This window comes from Aotus nancymaae, unplaced genomic scaffold (genome assembly GCF_030222135.1).
Source record: "Aotus nancymaae isolate 86718 unplaced genomic scaffold, 86718_ANA_hifiasm-v0.15.2.pri h1tg000067l, whole genome shotgun sequence".
In the NCBI taxonomy this organism is placed as follows: Eukaryota; Metazoa; Chordata; class Mammalia; order Primates; family Aotidae; genus Aotus; species Aotus nancymaae.
The window spans coordinates 4635027-4651405 of NW_026988482.1; the positions used below are offsets into that span (position 1 = coordinate 4635027).

The 16379-nt window shown below is 44.7% G+C and overlaps 1 protein-coding gene and 1 non-coding gene across 8 annotated transcripts in view; both read right to left on the bottom strand.

The window, feature by feature from the left end:
• Nucleotides 1-16379, bottom strand: part of MCF2L2 (MCF.2 cell line derived transforming sequence-like 2) — a 279331-nt gene that overhangs the window by 77907 nt on the left and 185045 nt on the right. For all 7 annotated transcript variants that reach the window (XM_064366851.1, XM_064366850.1, XM_064366853.1 and 4 more), the window contains 5 exons: nucleotides 8874-8940; nucleotides 7034-7149; nucleotides 4725-4794; nucleotides 2720-2812; nucleotides 1962-2054 (listed from right to left, as the gene is read on the bottom strand). In XM_064366851.1, coding sequence (XP_064222921.1) covers nucleotides 1962-2054; nucleotides 2720-2812; nucleotides 4725-4794; nucleotides 7034-7149; nucleotides 8874-8940 — 439 coding nt within the window. The remainder of the gene's footprint in view (nucleotides 1-1961; nucleotides 2055-2719; nucleotides 2813-4724; nucleotides 4795-7033; nucleotides 7150-8873; nucleotides 8941-16379) is intronic.
• Nucleotides 5218-5357, bottom strand: LOC135270885 (U4 spliceosomal RNA). Its single transcript, XR_010339041.1, has one exon. It is a non-coding gene; the product is annotated as a U4 spliceosomal RNA (small nuclear RNA).

The following is a 16379-nucleotide window of genomic DNA, read 5'->3' on the forward strand; positions in this document are numbered from 1 at the left end:
CCCGCGGATAGAGACAGTCCTACAGAGGAATACAAGGCCCTTCCTCTCTTCGCGGGCATGTGATGGCTTGAGCTGGTTTCACAGGCACCATCAAGCTTAGCTGTGGGGACGCTGCTCTGGTCTGCCTTGGGCAGCCCCCACAGCTCCCCACAGATCCCCCAAGGAATGTTTTGTCGAAATTCTATCTCTTGTTTCTTCAGTGAAAGGCAGCTAACAAAACCTTCTAAGTGCTTTTAACCTGTATTACCTCATTTAATGCTCCCAACAATCATATCAGGAAAGTGCTATTATTTTCTTAATTCAACAGGTGAGAAATCTGAGGCTGAGAGAGGTTACGTAACTCGTCTGAGTTCACGCAGCCTGGAAGAGTCAGAGCCTGGAGCCAGACCAGGGCTGCTAAACTCTTGAGTCTGTGTTTCCAGTTACTACGCCCCACAGTCCTCCGTGTCTGCTACCGAACCTGTCTGGTGTGTGAAGGTCACCTGTGTGGGAAAGCCGGAGTCTGGGCTGAGGGAGGGAAGACCGTCACCTACGTCCTGCTCACTCCTCACTGGGCCCAGAGGTCGGACTTCTAGAATGGGAATGACAGTGATGATGGGCCGGGCAGAGGAGCATGAGGCCTTGAGTGAGTGCTGTGTCAAACATGCTCAGAGGTGCTGCTCGCTGGAGGAAGCAGATCATTATCCTCAGCTCTATGGTGGCGTGACAGTCTCAACGTCTGAGATGACAGCTAACGCGGCACGCAGCGCTTCCTGGGGCACTGTGCCAAGCCCTCCGCATGTGCCCATCATCTGCTCCACAACCATCTTACAGAGGCAGTTCTAGTTCCCTCATTTTACATAGAGGAAAACTAAGCCCAAGAGGTCAAGGTCTCATCACTGGCAAATAGCAGAGTATGCCGAGGCTGAAACTGCTCATGGAAAGCTTGAAAGTTTGAAAAAAAATTTTTTTAAATTATTTTTACAGATGAGGTCTTGCTATGTTGCCCAGGCTGGCCTTGAACTCCTGGACTCAAGGGAGGCACCTGTCTCTGCCTCCTGAGTAGCTGGGGCTGCAGATGTGTGCCATCACGTCAGGCCTGAAAGGATTAACTTTTTCTGAGCCAGATTGTTGGGCAAAGAGCTTATCCTTCCTGAGTCTGTTTCTTCGCAGGCCAGAGCTTTGCTGCTGTGTCTGATTGTGGGGATCAAATAAGACATACACGTGGGAAATTAACCGGTGAACAGTAGGGCTTGTTTTTGTTTGTTTGTTTTTAACTAAGAGACAGTGGCCACTGGGCAAGAGCTACCTGAATGTCTCACAGAGGTTAATTCAACAGACAACTCAAGAGTGATGACCTAACCCTTTCCCTCAAGCTCACACACAGGAAACCAGCCATGATAGGCCCTTGTATCCTGTTTGGGGTGTCTGAGAATGTGTGCCTGCAGACGTGCTAGTGTCAATGGCTTACCACTAAGGAGGGGTAAGGATGAGAGAGAGAGAGAGAGAGAGAGAGAACCACTTAGGCATTCAGGGTTCAGATATATCGAAGTCCACTCTGTGAGGCCGCTCTCAGGGTAAGTCCCTAAACCTAGAATGGAGGTCAGTGAAGCAAAAGGAGAGAAGATCCAGTTTTGTCTTCTCCGTTCCGTAAATGAAAATGCCCATAAAACAGTAATGTTGGGGAAAATCACACTCTTGCTCCCAAAGAGCTCTCCTCCCCGACCCAAACTCCTTAGTGACTCACGCCCTGGGCTAGACATTGGACTTGTGAGGCCCTCAGGTCCTGTCGACTCTGGGATTCTCTGGTCTTACTCCACAAAGAGGAGTTGATTTAGAGCTGGAGGAAAGAAAAAGCCTGCAGGATGGACATATCTTCAGCCTCAGAAGACCAAGGCACAGCTCTACACATCTAACAAAAGAGCAGCCTGGTGCAGGCATCTGCTTTCCCAGCACAGAAAAGCATCGCCTCGTTGATTTACCTTCAACAGCATCTGGTATTTTAGAAGCCTCTGGCTTGGTCCTCTAAGATACTTAAAAAGAGGGAGCTTGTGATCCAGTTGGCGCTGGCATACCTTTAAAAGCCAAAATAAACAACATAAAACAAAACAAACCACACACAGAGAACAAAGGTGGCAGCATTTAGGTACGAAAGACGAACGGCTTTTCGTGGCCAAGGGAGGCAGCTGCGCTGAGCAGCTCCATGAGGCGGTGGGGCCGTTCTGTCTCCTCGGGACAGCGCGTGAAATAAGAGAAAGAGGAAAGAGACGGCTTGGCTAATATTTTTACAGGCATCTAGGGAAGCAGAACCATTTACCCTTTTTAGTAACCAAGTTCGCTAGAAGACAGTGGGGCATTTCAAGTCCTTCTGAAAAGGAGGCGGCCTGTCTTCAAGCTGGGGGCCGGCAGAGTCTATTCGGGCCATTTGGAGCTAGATATCACTCCGGGGAGCCCAAAGTGTGACCTTTTGGACTCAGTTTCATTTTTAAAACCCATCCTAGAAGAGGACACTGGTTTTCTCACCAGACTACAGGTGCTCCTCGCAGGCCGATCCCACAGAGACCAAAGGCAGTGTCAAAGTTTTTCATGCATCATTTCAAAGCATGGGGCATCATAAACAAACAGAAATCCCAGTGCCAAATTCCTCTGCCTGGTCCCACTTTTGATCTCTTTAACTATCTGATGCACAGAAACATTTTCCAGGAACAATCTGTGGGAGACTTTGTCTTCTCAACATTACCCCAAAGTAGGCGCAGTCTTGACACTCCTGCCAGATTGCCCTAGCTCGGGGCAGATTCTTGTGGTATTTAAAATATATCTGAAGATCTTCTTTCTAGGTGGGAAAAAATTAGAACAAATGAATCAGGTAGCATTTTTCAGTAAGTGGACAGGATAATACAGTTTATTCATTCATTCAACAAGCCAGAGTACTCTAATGCGTAAGGAATTGGGGGTGCACGATAAGTAATCTTATGTTGGGGTGTGCGTGTGATGGAGAGACAGACAGAAGGCAATGAACGAGCGTAACTGCGAGGCACAGACAGGCACAGAGTGCTGTGGGAGCATCTACAAGGCTGCTGGTAAGTAAGCAAGTAGACCCACAAACAGGAACTGGTTTTTATCTAAAATGAAAACCATTCTTTCCCTGCTGTTTGCCCAGGACGTCGACATCTCCCACAACAGATCTGCAATGAGAGATAAAACAGGGTGCAAAAAGGCTGGTGGTTGATGGCCCCCCTCTTCTCTCTCCCCACCCTCAAGCTCCTTGTGGTCATCGTGACGTCAGCCCTGCAAAGAAGCCAAGAAACAACCAAAAGATGGAAACACCCCAGAGGGGAGACGTGGCACACTGGGCGACCAACTCATATTGCAGTCGTTTGAGCAACACCCGAAGTGCCAAGGTCTGCCTCAACCCCCACCTTCGACCTGTAGCACAAGACGCTGAGACAGGAAAAGTGATGTGACTATTTCAGAGCTGGAGAGCAAGGAGGACTCGACACGCTGTTCAACCTGTATTCTCATGGTATCAAAGACACTGAGATGTGGGCACACATCTGCAATATCCCGGAGAGAAAGGACGCTCCAAGCCTCTGGCGTCAGCTTGCCAGCTTCACTCGCTCTATCAGGGAGCCTGGCCCACAGCAGCTGTGCTGGCCACAGACCCCATGCCGCTCTGGCGGAGAAGCCCAGGCAGCCACCTCGTTACAGAAGTCTGTCTTCCTATCCTCCTGCTCAGGCCAACTCTGGATTTCTTTCATGCAACACAGATTCAAAGCCTATTCTGCTTCCAAATACACGGCTATAGTGGATGACTTCCATTTCTGTGGCTCTTCCTCTCTCCCAGTAGGTTCTAAGTGGTCATTTCAGCATAAAAACTACAGCAACTCTGTCATTTGCTATTCCCTCCAGGAAAAATATCACACACACACACACACACACACACACACAGAGAGAGAGACAGACAGACAGACAGATGGCCCCTGAGAAATGTTCAGACTGGTTAAGGAGCTAGAACAGTAACTCAGAGCTTGACAACAGTATAGTATTGACCTAAGTTGCTCTTCTAAAGGCTAACAGTCCAAAGTTCCTTGGAGAAAGGATGTCCACTAACCAGCAACATAAAGTCAGGTAAAGTTGGGAGGCCGACTCATGTTTTCCATTCAAAGGGCAGATACAAGATCTACCGTGTTGGGAAATTTCAAGTATACAGGACAGTATTATTCATCATAGTCACCATGCTGTGCATTACATCTCCAGAACGTATTCATCGTAACTGCAAGTTTATACCCTGTGACCAGCGTCTCCCTATTTCTGCTAGCCTCCGGCCCCGGGCAATCACCCTTCCACTTCAATGAGCTCAACTTTTTAGATGACACACACACACACACACACACACACGCACGCACAGTAATAAATGTATTCATTTGTGCTTGCCATTTACACAGGAAAGTAAGGGCTGACTTTAACATGATTATTTTGATTTACTGGGAGCACAGACTTACTCTCTTGAGAAAGCAATGTGCCAGAAGTTCGGGGTGTAGGCGTATCAAACCATCATGTTGTATAGTTTGAATATATGCGATTTTTATTTGCCAATTATACTTTAGTAAAGCTTGGAGTGCAGGGGAAGCAGGTATGTTTTTAGACCATGGTGTTTCCATTTGCGCTTGCCGTTTACACAGAAAAGCAAGGGCTGACTTTAACATGATTATTTGGATTTCGACTTACTGGGAGCACAGACTTACTCTCTTGAGAAAGCAATGTGCCAGAAGTTCAGGGTTCTCAGCACACTTTTCCAACTCTTTCAGAAAAGTTCTGGAAAAATAAAAGTATATAAGTAACAATGTTTTGATTTTTACATGTAGATAATTAATATTTTTTTGAGACAGAGTTTTGTCCTGTGGCCCAGGCTGCAGTGCAGTGGTGTGATCTTGGCTCACTGCAACCTCCGTCTCCTGAGTTCAAGTGATTCTCCTGCCTCAGCGTCTGCCTCTTGGATTCAAGTGATTCTCCTGCCTCAGCCTCCTGAATAGCTGGGACTACAGGTGTCCCACCAAGCCCAGGTAAGTTTTGTATTTTTAGTAGAGATAGGGTTTCACCATATTGGTCAGGCTGGTCTTGAACTCCTGACATTGTGATCAAGGTCAACAGCCTTGTGAGGCCTGCCTCGGCCTCCCAAAGTGCTGGGATTACAAGTATGAGCTACCATACCCAGCAATAATTAATTTTTTTTTTCAGTCTCCATAGAGACTGTCAAAAATTGTCAGTGCTGACTACATTGCAAGTCGTCATGGCAGGGTATTGGGAAAAGTTTTCAGTTAGCAATAATTGCGCCTCAGAGAAACCTCATTGGCTAAATACTGCCACTGCGCAAAGCTGATAATTAATTTTTTTAAGTACAATCATATAAGGTTTTAAGAGGTGCCTAGAAACATGTTCTCCAGGCCTTGCTCTTGCCTTATCTTCTACACATTGACTTAGGAAAAAAAGCCATATTCTGAGGCATTACTATGATTACCCTGAAATCATTCACAGCTGTTCTGATAATTCCAAGCACTAGTCAGGACAGCCTGGATACACTCGCTGATGCTCCCTGTCACATGAAAATAACACTTATAGGAACTGCAGCCACTGTTGCTATCACTAGTATCATTGAGAGCTTACTGCACGCCAGGCATAAGCCAGGTGCTCCACAAATAAAATCTCATTTAATCCTCCACCAAACCCTAAGAGACAGGGTTTCATAAATATAAAACCTGAGGCCCAAAGAGGCTATATAACTTCTCTAGGGGAAGCAGCAGAAATGGGTTTCCATTTCAGTTTTGTGTCTGACCAATGGACGAGGGATGGGGTTAGGAACACCTGTGGTTGAATTTACCAAGCAGCTTTTCTCCCTCTGTGAACTAGGTGCGCAATCTTTGGGTCCTCAAAGTGAATAAAGAGAGTCAACAAGTTACCATTCCCACATGTGTAAAATGAAAGGGTTTGAAGATGATTTCCAAAGTCCTCCTAGGTTCCTCCAAGAACCTCCCAAGTTCAAGTGATTCTCATGTTTCAGTCCCCCAAGTAGCTGGAATTACAGGCACGCACCACCACATGTGGCTAATTTTTGTATTTTTAGTAGAGATGGGGTTTCACCACGTTGGTCAGGTGGGTCTCGAACTCCTGACCTCGGGTGATCTGCCCACCTCAGCCTTCCACAGTGCTGGGATTACAGGTGTGAACCACTCCTGCAGTTCTCTAGAATTCAATATCCAAGCAGCCTTGGGTTCAAAGTACAACTTGTTTGAGAGTCAGCACTTCCTAACACCCTAGTTCCCAGCATCCCCTTGTGATAATGGTATGTAGATGTGTGTTTCCACCCTAGTTCCCAGCATCCCCTTGTGATAATGGTATGTAGATGTGTGCTTCCACCCTAGTTCCCAGCATCCCCTTGTGATAATGGTATGTAGATGTGTGTTTCCAGCCTAGTTCCCAGCATCCCCTTGTGATAATGGTATGTAGATGTGTGTTTCCACCCTAGTTCCCAGCATCCCCTTGTGATAATGGTATGTAGATGTGTGTTTCCAGCCTAGTTCCCAGCATCCCCTTGTGATAATGGTATGTAGATGTGTGTTTCCAGCCTAGTTCCCAGCATCCCCTTGTGATAATGGTATATAGATGTGTGTTTCCAGCCTAGTTCCCAGTATCCCCTTGTGATAATGGTATGTAGATTTGTGTTTCTATTCCCAATGCTGAGCACAGTGCCTGGCACAGAACAGGTGCTCAAAAAATGCTGATGCATGAATAAATAAGCGAAGGAACACTCAACTGCTTCCAACACGGATGTCTGATGCCGGGTGCACGTTCCTCTGATGTCTCTGCCCTTTCTCCCCGGGAGCCTGTGGGGCTTCTCCCCTCCTTTCACGCCAACCCACCCCAATCCAATCCACTGACTCCAAACCGCTTGCTTACACCTGAAAACATCTAAGCGTTTCAGCCCCCAATTCCATCAGTCTCATTTCCACCCTTCTCTTACTCTCCATTCCTTCTGATAATGTGAATTACTGTATACCTGCTGTGAAATTCGTAAAGTTCTCTAATATTCCCAAAGAGAAAGTCCTTGTTATTCTGAAGGGCGTCTGGAATTAGATGCTTTAGCCAAATAAAATCCATTGGAGTGATGTATCCCTGCGGAGGTGGGAATAAGGTAAGTTTTACAGACAGAAACATGCCAGAGACCATCTGAATCAGCTACTCCCAAAACCACAACTTGAGTGAAATCATGGGAGGATACAGCACACTTGTTTCTTGAAAGTTACTGTATCAAATACTTCCTTTTGATTTCGTTTTTCTCATGCGCCCACTTTCAGAAGGAGAGGGCTTAGTGGCAGTGATAATAAAATGGCATTTTTGTGGGAAGAGCAAATATATTTTAAAATGTTTATGTCATGTAGGTTTAATGTAGAAGAAGGGAAAATGTACCCATTGTTTTATGACCCGATACAATTACTATTATTATCATAATTATTATTTTTGAGAGGGAGTTTTGCTTTTCTTGCCCAGGCAGGAGTGCAGTGGTGCGATCCCGGCTCACTGCAACCTCCGCCTCCTGGGTTCAAGTGATTCTCCTGTTTCAGCATCCCAAGTAGCTGGGATTATAGGCACACACCACCACACCTGGTTAATGTTTGTACTTTTAGTAGAGATGGGGTTTCACCATGTTGGCCAGGCTGGTCTCGAACTCCTGACCTCAGGCGATCTGCCCACTTCAGGCTTCCACAATGTTGGGATTACAGGTGTGAGCCACTGCGCCCGGTCACTATTATGTTTTATTATATTACCTTCATGAATTTAAAAACGCTCATTTTATATGGTTATAATCGTGCTACATATACAATTTTGTATTGTTTTTCCAAATACATTTTAGACTCAGCTTGTAAATATATATGTTGTTTTTAATTTAAACATATCTAAGTTTAAAATTTTCAATGTTGAAATAAATTTTCAACATTATTCAGCTATTAAAAAATAATTATTTTGGATATGTAAAAATTTCATATCCAAAATAATTATTTTTTAATAGCTGAATAATGTTTATTCAGCATGTATATCATAATTTATTAAACATTCCCTTTTTATTGGACATTTGGGTTGCTTCTAATATTTTATGGTTAAAAATGTGATTACAAATAATTGTGTACATACAATTTTTTCCTTAAGATTATTCCCTTAGAAATGAGGGGGAAATAAGCAGTTTTACTCTTAAGAAAAAAGGCTACTTTAAAAAAACAAGAACTAGGCCAGGCATGGGTGGCTCATGCCTGTGATCCCAGAACTTTGGGAGGCTGAGGTGGGTAGATCACCTGAGAATGGGAGTTCAAGACCACCCTGACCAACATGGAGAAACCCAGTCTCTGCTAAAAAAATACAAAATTAGCTGAGTGTGGTGGTGCATGCCTGTAATCCCAGCTACTTGGGAGGCTGAGACAGGAGAATTGCTTGAATCTGGGAAGTGGAGGTTGTGAGCTGAGATTGTGCCATTGCACTCCAGCCTGGGCAACAAGAGCAAAACTCTGTCTCAAAACAAAAACAAAAACAAACCAAGAAATAATCTTCCCTTATTAAAGTATCAGAAACAGTTTATAATATCCTTTGTTGGCAAGAATATGGTAAACCTATTTGGGCACTGCTGGAATCAGGGTGAACTGACATAATTCTTTGTAAACTATTTGGCTACATGGATCAAGAAACCACAGGAAGGCTGTTATTCCTACCGGAGACATTTGTCGTATTATAAAACCTGAAACCTTGGTGGGAATTCCGGAGACTTATGGCAAGCATTTTGAGTCTCTTTGTACAACACGTCTGCAGTTTGAATACATGCCTGATACCCACTCCCCAAATCTACTTACATCAATTATGCTTTTAATCTCTTTTATATAAATCTCTTCCGTCTCCAGCAAGTCACATATAATGCGCCTGAATCACAGCAGCAGGTGGGAGGGTGAAAGAGAGAGAGACAGAGGGAGGGGAGAGTGTTCTTTTAGAATTCTGTTAGAACAATGCTCGTCAACACAGTTCCCCTTAGTGGCTCACCTACTGCTTCTGGTCAATTCATTCTGTTCTATTGGACACTCAAGGTAAGCATCTCACAAACACATACTGCGATCACACTGGTACCAAGACGAAACAGCAAGGTTAGAGAACTCAAAATCCTTTCGTGCAGCCGGCGAATAACCTGTCCTCTGGGTGGTCCCTATAGTGTGGGGGTCAAGAGGGGAGATGTTGCAGTCCGAAATACCAGGTTTGGATTCTTAGTCAAGGAAGGTCTGCCTGACCCCGCCCCCACCCCCTACATTGTGTAAGTTGTAGAAATGGTTTCCTAGATTTTCTCTCCAGCTTTCTGCTCACATCAAGATTTTTTTTTTTTTTTTTTTTTTTTAAGACGGAGTCTTACTCTGTTGCCCAGGCTGGAGTGCAATGGTGCGGTCTCAGCTCACTGCAACCTCCGCCTCCTGGGTTCAAGTGATTCTCCTGCCTCAGCCTCCCAAGTAGCTGGGATTACAGGTGCCTGCCACCATGCCCAGCTGATTTTTTTCTTTTTAAGAGACAGAGTCTTGCCCTATGGCCCAGGAATGAGTGCAGTGGCATGATCATGGCTCACTGTAGCCTTGAACTTCTGGGGTCCAGGAACCCTCCCACCTCAACCTCTCAAGTAGCTAGGACTACAGATGTGCATCACCACACCCAGCTAACGCCTTTTTTTTTTTTTTTTTTTTTTCCGGTAGAGATGAGTTCTCGTTATGTTGCCTAGCCTGGTCTTAAACTGCTACCTTCAAGCAATCCTCCTGCCTTGGCCTCCCAAACTGCTGACTGCTGGGATTACACATGTGAGCCACTGTGCCAGCTCGTCACATCCAGATCTTTGACCCATATGGATGTATTCTGTTGTACATAGGGTTAGATGGATGCTAGCTCCTTCCTCTGGCATTGGATGTTTCACTGTGATTTCCTAAGGCAAAAGATATGAGTTCTGTCTGCTTCCATCAAGGAAGTCAGATGGAAGATGTGGTGGGCAGAATTTAAGATGGTCTCCAAGACTTCTGGCCCCACTGGACGTATGCCTCTTCCAATCAAACACAGGATTTTGCCGTTCAGTTGACATTAAGATAGGGAATACAGTTGGGCCCGTCCTGATCACATGAACTCAGGTCTGGGTAAAGAGGACAGAGGATGGAAGCATAAAAAGGATTCAACACAAAGGAGATTCCCCTTTGCTGACTTCTGAGATGGAGGGGGCCAGATGGCATGGAATGTGGGCAGCCTGTAGGAACTGCGAGTGGCCCCCAGCTGACAGCCAGCAAGGAATCAGGGAAGTCAGTCCTACAGTTGCAAGGAACCAAGTCCTGCCATAACCATGTGAACTCTGAAGAGGATCCACAGCTCCATGTGAAAACACAGCCAGCCAACACCTCGACCTTAGCCTTGTGGGACTCCTGTCCCAGGGAAACTTGTCAGTCTCCTAAGTTTGTGGTCAGTTTTTATGGAGCAATAGAAAAACCAGTAGAAAGAGTGAGGCCAGTCCCCACATCTAACCCAGAGAGACCTTCTTTTTCTCTTTAGGCTATGTGGCCATATTTATTATTTTGTTTAGGGGTCCAAGTAGGTGAATGTTTACATGTGTCCTTGTGTAGGGTATATATATTTATTCCTGTTAACTATTGATGGATTATCTATTAAATGGCAGCCTCTCCTAGAAAATGATTTGTTTTTCTCTCATAAAAAAGGATTTGGCAAGAGACAAACGATCCAACAGAAAAAAAAATGGGGAAAGGACACAAAACAGGAGATTCACACAAATACTGAAACGGCTGCCAGACTTGTGGACAAAACTCTCGGTGCACACATTCGACAAGGGCATATTTTAAAAGAGCAACAATTTTCATCTATTAGAATATTAAAAATTACCAAAGAAAGACTGGTAAATGAGGATGTGGAAAACCCCTCAGACAATATTGGTAAAAGTGTAAATTTGTGCAAGCTCTTTGGAAGGTAATTTAGAAACATCTCGTTGAAATGTAAAACACGTGCTCCTAGGTTCAGTAATTTCACTTCCAGGAATGTTCATAGTTTAGGACAATATAACTTCAACAACAACCACATACAAACTGGTTGCATAAACCACATATAAACTTAAATGCTCATCAAAAAATTACGGTACGTAGGCCAGGCACAGTGGCTCACACCTGCAATCCCAGCACTTTGGGAGGCTGAGGTGGGTGGATCACAAGGTCAGGAGTTTGAGACCGGCCTGGCCAACAGTGAAACCTTGTCTCTACTAATAATACAAAAATTAGCCAGGTGTGGTGGCAGGCGCTGTAGTCCCAGCTACTTGGGAGGCTGAAGCAGGAGAATCACTTGAACCTGGGAGGCGGAGGTTGCAGTGAGCTGAGACTGAGCCACTGCACTCCAGCCTGGGTGACAGGGCAAGACTCTGTCACAAAAAAAAAAAAAGGAGGTAGGTGTGGTGGTGCATGCTTGTAATCCTAGCTACTTGGGAGGCTGAGGCAGGAGAATGACTTGAAGCCAGGAGGCGGAGGTTGCAGTGAGCCAAGATCACACCATTGCACTCCAGCCTGTCAGAAGTCAGAGCCACAAGAGTGAAAAAACAAAGCAAGATATAGACAAGTAAGCATAATATGACTATGTGTGTAAAAATGAGTGTGTAGGTATAAATATGTGTAAAATTGTATATGCTCAGAAAATCTGTGCAAAGAAACTTAACACATTGTTGAAAGTGACTGCTTTTGGAGAGTTGTACTAAAAGTTAAAATATGGGGAAGGAGAATTTCTACATCTCACTCTACATACCCTTCTACAATATTTTTTTAAGTGAAACATTTACTGCATTTATAATGGAAAAAATATGGTTTACGTAATATTTTAAAATGAATGCTACTACAGGTAATGATAAGTAAACCCTATTTGATAGATATAAGTAAATAATACAATTAACACATTTTACAGCTCATTATTCCTTCTTATAATGATCATTTTTGTGTCTATTTATAAATGCTTGTTATAAGACAAGACTGATAAGCGAGATGCCCACAGAGGATGCAATTTCCAGAAGTCTAAAACTCCCAAAAAGTTGCTATAAGATCATGCTTCACTAAGTCACTGAGAAGGAGGTTCCTATGACTTTTATAAATCACCCTGAAACGACGGTTTATATACAGCAGAAGGTGATACAGGCCTCAATACCAACACGTTTCTATGAGTGATGGCATCAAGTGGGACCACAGCAACAGGTAAGCATGCATGGAAAACCAGAGTACAATCAGCCTCTCACGCCCTCATGAATCATTGGGCTTAAGCAACCTGGCAAGTTGGCTTCAGGATGCGTCGGCGATTAAAGAAAGTCAGAAGGCAGAAATAACCAGGAGCGGGGAAGAAGTCAAGCTCATTATCAAAAGGATCTATGAGCTTAAGACTCTTAGGAGCTTTTAGGACTCTAATTCAGGAAAATATTCACAGCTCTGAAGAAAAAGAAATCTCTTGGTCATGTTCTGGATTACGGTCTGGAAAATCGTCTAGAAACCTCATCCAACTGTTTCATTTTACCTGTTGGAGTGCGACAGATAAAACGCCAATGATAAGAATTCCACTGAAGAATGCAGGCAAATTAATATACATTCAATTAATACATACGTAAAAATAGCCCTCACACCACTGTTAGGCCATAGTTTTTCCTTTCAAATGCCTTTATGAAATAGGAGAAAATGTATGACTCTTACTCAGGATTCCCTGCTTTATTATTCCAAAGCAAGCTTGTCCAACCTTATGAGAGGCCGGGCGCGGTGGCTTACGCCTGTAATCCTAGCACTTTGGGAGGCCGAGGTGGGTGGATTACAAGGTCAGGAGTTTAACACCAGACTGGCCAATACGGTGAAAACCCGTCTCTACTAAAAAATACGAAAATTAGCTAGGTGTGGTGGCTCGTCCCCGTAATCCCAGCTACTTGGGAGGCTGAGGTAGGAGAATTGCTTGAACTGGGACCTGGGAGGCAGAGGTTGCAGTGAGCCGAGATTGAGCCACTGCACTCCAGCCTGGGCTACAGAGTGAGACTCCATCTCAAAAAAAAAAATTATGAGACTTTTTTTGTGATTTTTTTTTTAAGCTCATCAGCTATCATTAGTGTTAATGTATTTTATGTGTGGCCCAAGAAATTCTTCTTTTTCCAGTGTGGCCCAGGGAAACCAAAAGATTGGACACTCCTTTTCCAAAGCATGTAACTTTATTCACAGAAAAGACCCTCAAGGATTTACCATCCAAAATCAAGCGTATATAATGCAGATGAACAACAGGAAACACTGGGAGTAGTCAAGTAATTAAAAAACCTTTCAGCACGGACAGCAATTTCTGTCCTGAGGACAATCTACTCAGAGGCGGAGGACTGCACTTAGGATACCAAGTGGAGCTTCTGATGCAAGAGCAGCCTGCGCTAATGTACTCTGTTAGTCTACATCTGGGCACTTGGTTTGACATTTCAACATAGACGCCCCCCTTAGCACAATAAAGGGGAAATGGAGGCATAATGAGTTTGAAAGGAATGTTTCTTGTCTGAAGCCACATTTCACAGTAGCATGAGAACACAGCTCTGGATATTTGTTTCCATTCTACATGACACCTCATGCTTATTTCAAATGACACCATAACCGAGGGGCAAGAACAAAAAGAATATGCTTTAAAAAATGCAATCAGCCGGGTGTGGTAGCTCACCCCTGCAATCCCAGCACTTTGGGAGGCCGAGGCGAGCGGATCATGAGGTCAGGAAATCGAGACCATCCTGGCTAACATGATGACACCCCGTCTGTACTAGAAATACAAAAAATTAGCCCGGCGTGGTGGCAGGCGCCTGTAGTCCCAGCTACTCGGAAGGCTGAGGCAGGAGAATCACTTGAACCTGGGAGGCGGAAGTTGTAGTGAGCCGAGATCACACCACTGTACTCCTGCCTGGGTGACAGAGTGAGATTCCGTCTCAAAAAAAAGAAAAAGCAATCCTGTTTAGCAAGAGAGATCATTAAAGCAGATACGTGTTAGGATTTCCTGATAAGTTTCTTCTTTGTTCGTGTGCCCTCCTCTGCTCCCACTTTGAACTACTGCCCCTGTCACCCCTCATTTTTCAGCTCTCCAATAGAAGAGTATCCTCTGGGGATCCAGTCCACCAGAGGTCTGCTGTTGCTCATTATTGTCAACACAATTTGCCATCCAGAGTTTTCATTTACTCCTGCTATCCTCTCACATTACACATGTCAAGAAGTATTACGGATTTTTGCTTTCTAAGAACCGTCGCTCCTGCCTCATGCTGCTGACTGTCCCACATCTTTTTCTTCCTCCTAGACCTTTGGTTGTTCTTGTGCCCAATTGCCAATGGCTACATCATTTTTACCTGGATGCCTCCCAGACACCTCAATCACAAGTTGAAATAGAAATAATTAGACAGAAGTAGCACGTTTATCAGTGGAACTGACATTTTTCTAGGGTCCCTAAAACATAGTTGCTGTTTCAAACTCCCCCCCAACATCCCTTATATTCTACCTGTCACTCAAGCTCTTTCTTTCATCCCTCAACATGCTTCCTGGGTGACTGCTGACTCTCCACTTCTGGTGACACCCTGCAGAGCAAGCTATCAATTCCTGTCATTTGAACATTTTGGTGCACTCCTAGAAGCTTACCCTTGCTTCTGAGATCTCTCTCCCACCAATCTATTTTGCAGACCACCAGGCTATGCCCTTCCAAAAGCTCCTTTTTTTTTTTGAGATGGAGTTTCACTCTTGTCACCCAGGCTGGAGTGCAATGGCATGATCTCAGCTCAGTGCAACCTCTGCCTCTAAGGTTCAAGCGATTCTTGTGCCTCAGCCTCCCCAGTAGCTGGGATTACAGGTACCTGCCACCATGCCAGGCTAATTTTTGTATTTCTTGTAGAGATGGGGTTTCACCATGTTGGCCAGGCTGGTCTCGAACTCCTGACCTCAGGTGATCCACTCACCTAGGCTTCCCAAGGTGCTGGGATTGCAGGTGTGAGCCAGCATGCCCAGCCCCCAAAAGCTCCATTTTTAACCTGTCATCATTCTCTCTCTTCAAGAACTTGCCCACAGCTGCCAGAGTTCCTTCCAGGAGTTTACGACTCTCTGCTCATGTGATAAGAATCTTCTTAAGGAGCTTGCTTTAAAGGTAAAATCAGATTTGCACACCCAGAATGGGGAGTGGTAGGTGGAAATGAAGATGGAATCTGTAATTTTCACAAATGCCCTGGATGATTCTACTGCGGATGGTCCCTATTCAACTAAAGAACACTCATCTCACCCACTCCTTTTAGCCCCCCACTTTTGTTAAGCCAGTGATATCACTATTTTCCACTATCTTCCAAGTTCTAATCATCCTTAAAAACTCCAGTCACACTCTCATCCTTGTTTCCCACCCAAAAGCCATTACATTCATTGACCAGACACGTATTGATGCCCTATGATGAGGCTGACTCCGTGACAGGTACTTGAGATAGAGAAATGTACCACAATCCCGACTTTAATATATTCAGAGTCGAATGGAAGAGATCAGAAAATCAGTGATTCTAATGAGTGTGATAAGGTGAGGGTAGTCAGAAAGTCAGGTGCAGAGGAGGGGCAACTAATTAAACTAGGGGTTGGGGGAGACACTGCCAACTCTGCGTTGAGTGAAGTTTAAGCAGAGATTTTTCTTTAAGTGAAAAATCAGTGTTTTAAAATAAAAAGTTTTTTTTTTTTTTAAAGTAAGGCAGAAAGGAGAGGATGTTTGTGCCAGGCTAAGGGGAACAGTGTGGGGGAGGAGAGGAGGTGAAAGCATGCTGCTCTGTGTACTGGCAGATTCACAGTGAGAGGGTTTCACTCTGTGTCCCCATATCTCACCTTGAATTGTAAGAGTCCCCATGTGTCATAGGAGGGACCCGATGGAAGGTAACTGAATCACAGGGGCGGGTTTTTCCTGTGCTGATCCCATGATAGTGAATACATCTCAGGAGATGTGATGATTTTATAAAGGGCAGCTCCTCTGCACACGCTCTCTTGCCTGACGCCATGGAAGACGTGCCTCTGCTCTTCCTTTGCCTTCCGCCATGATTGTGAGGCCTCCCCAGCCACGTGGAACTGTGAGTGTGCATTAAACCTCTTTCCTTCATAAATTGCCCAGTCTCAGTATGTCTTTATTAGGAGCATGAGAATGGACTAATGCAGTAAATTGGTACTGGTAGAGTGGGATGCTGCAGTACCTGAAAATGTGGAAGCGACTTTGGAACTGGGTAACAGGCAGAGGTTGAAACAGTGTGGAGGGTTCAGAAGACAGGAAGATATGGGAAAGTTTGGAACTTCCTAGAGACTTGT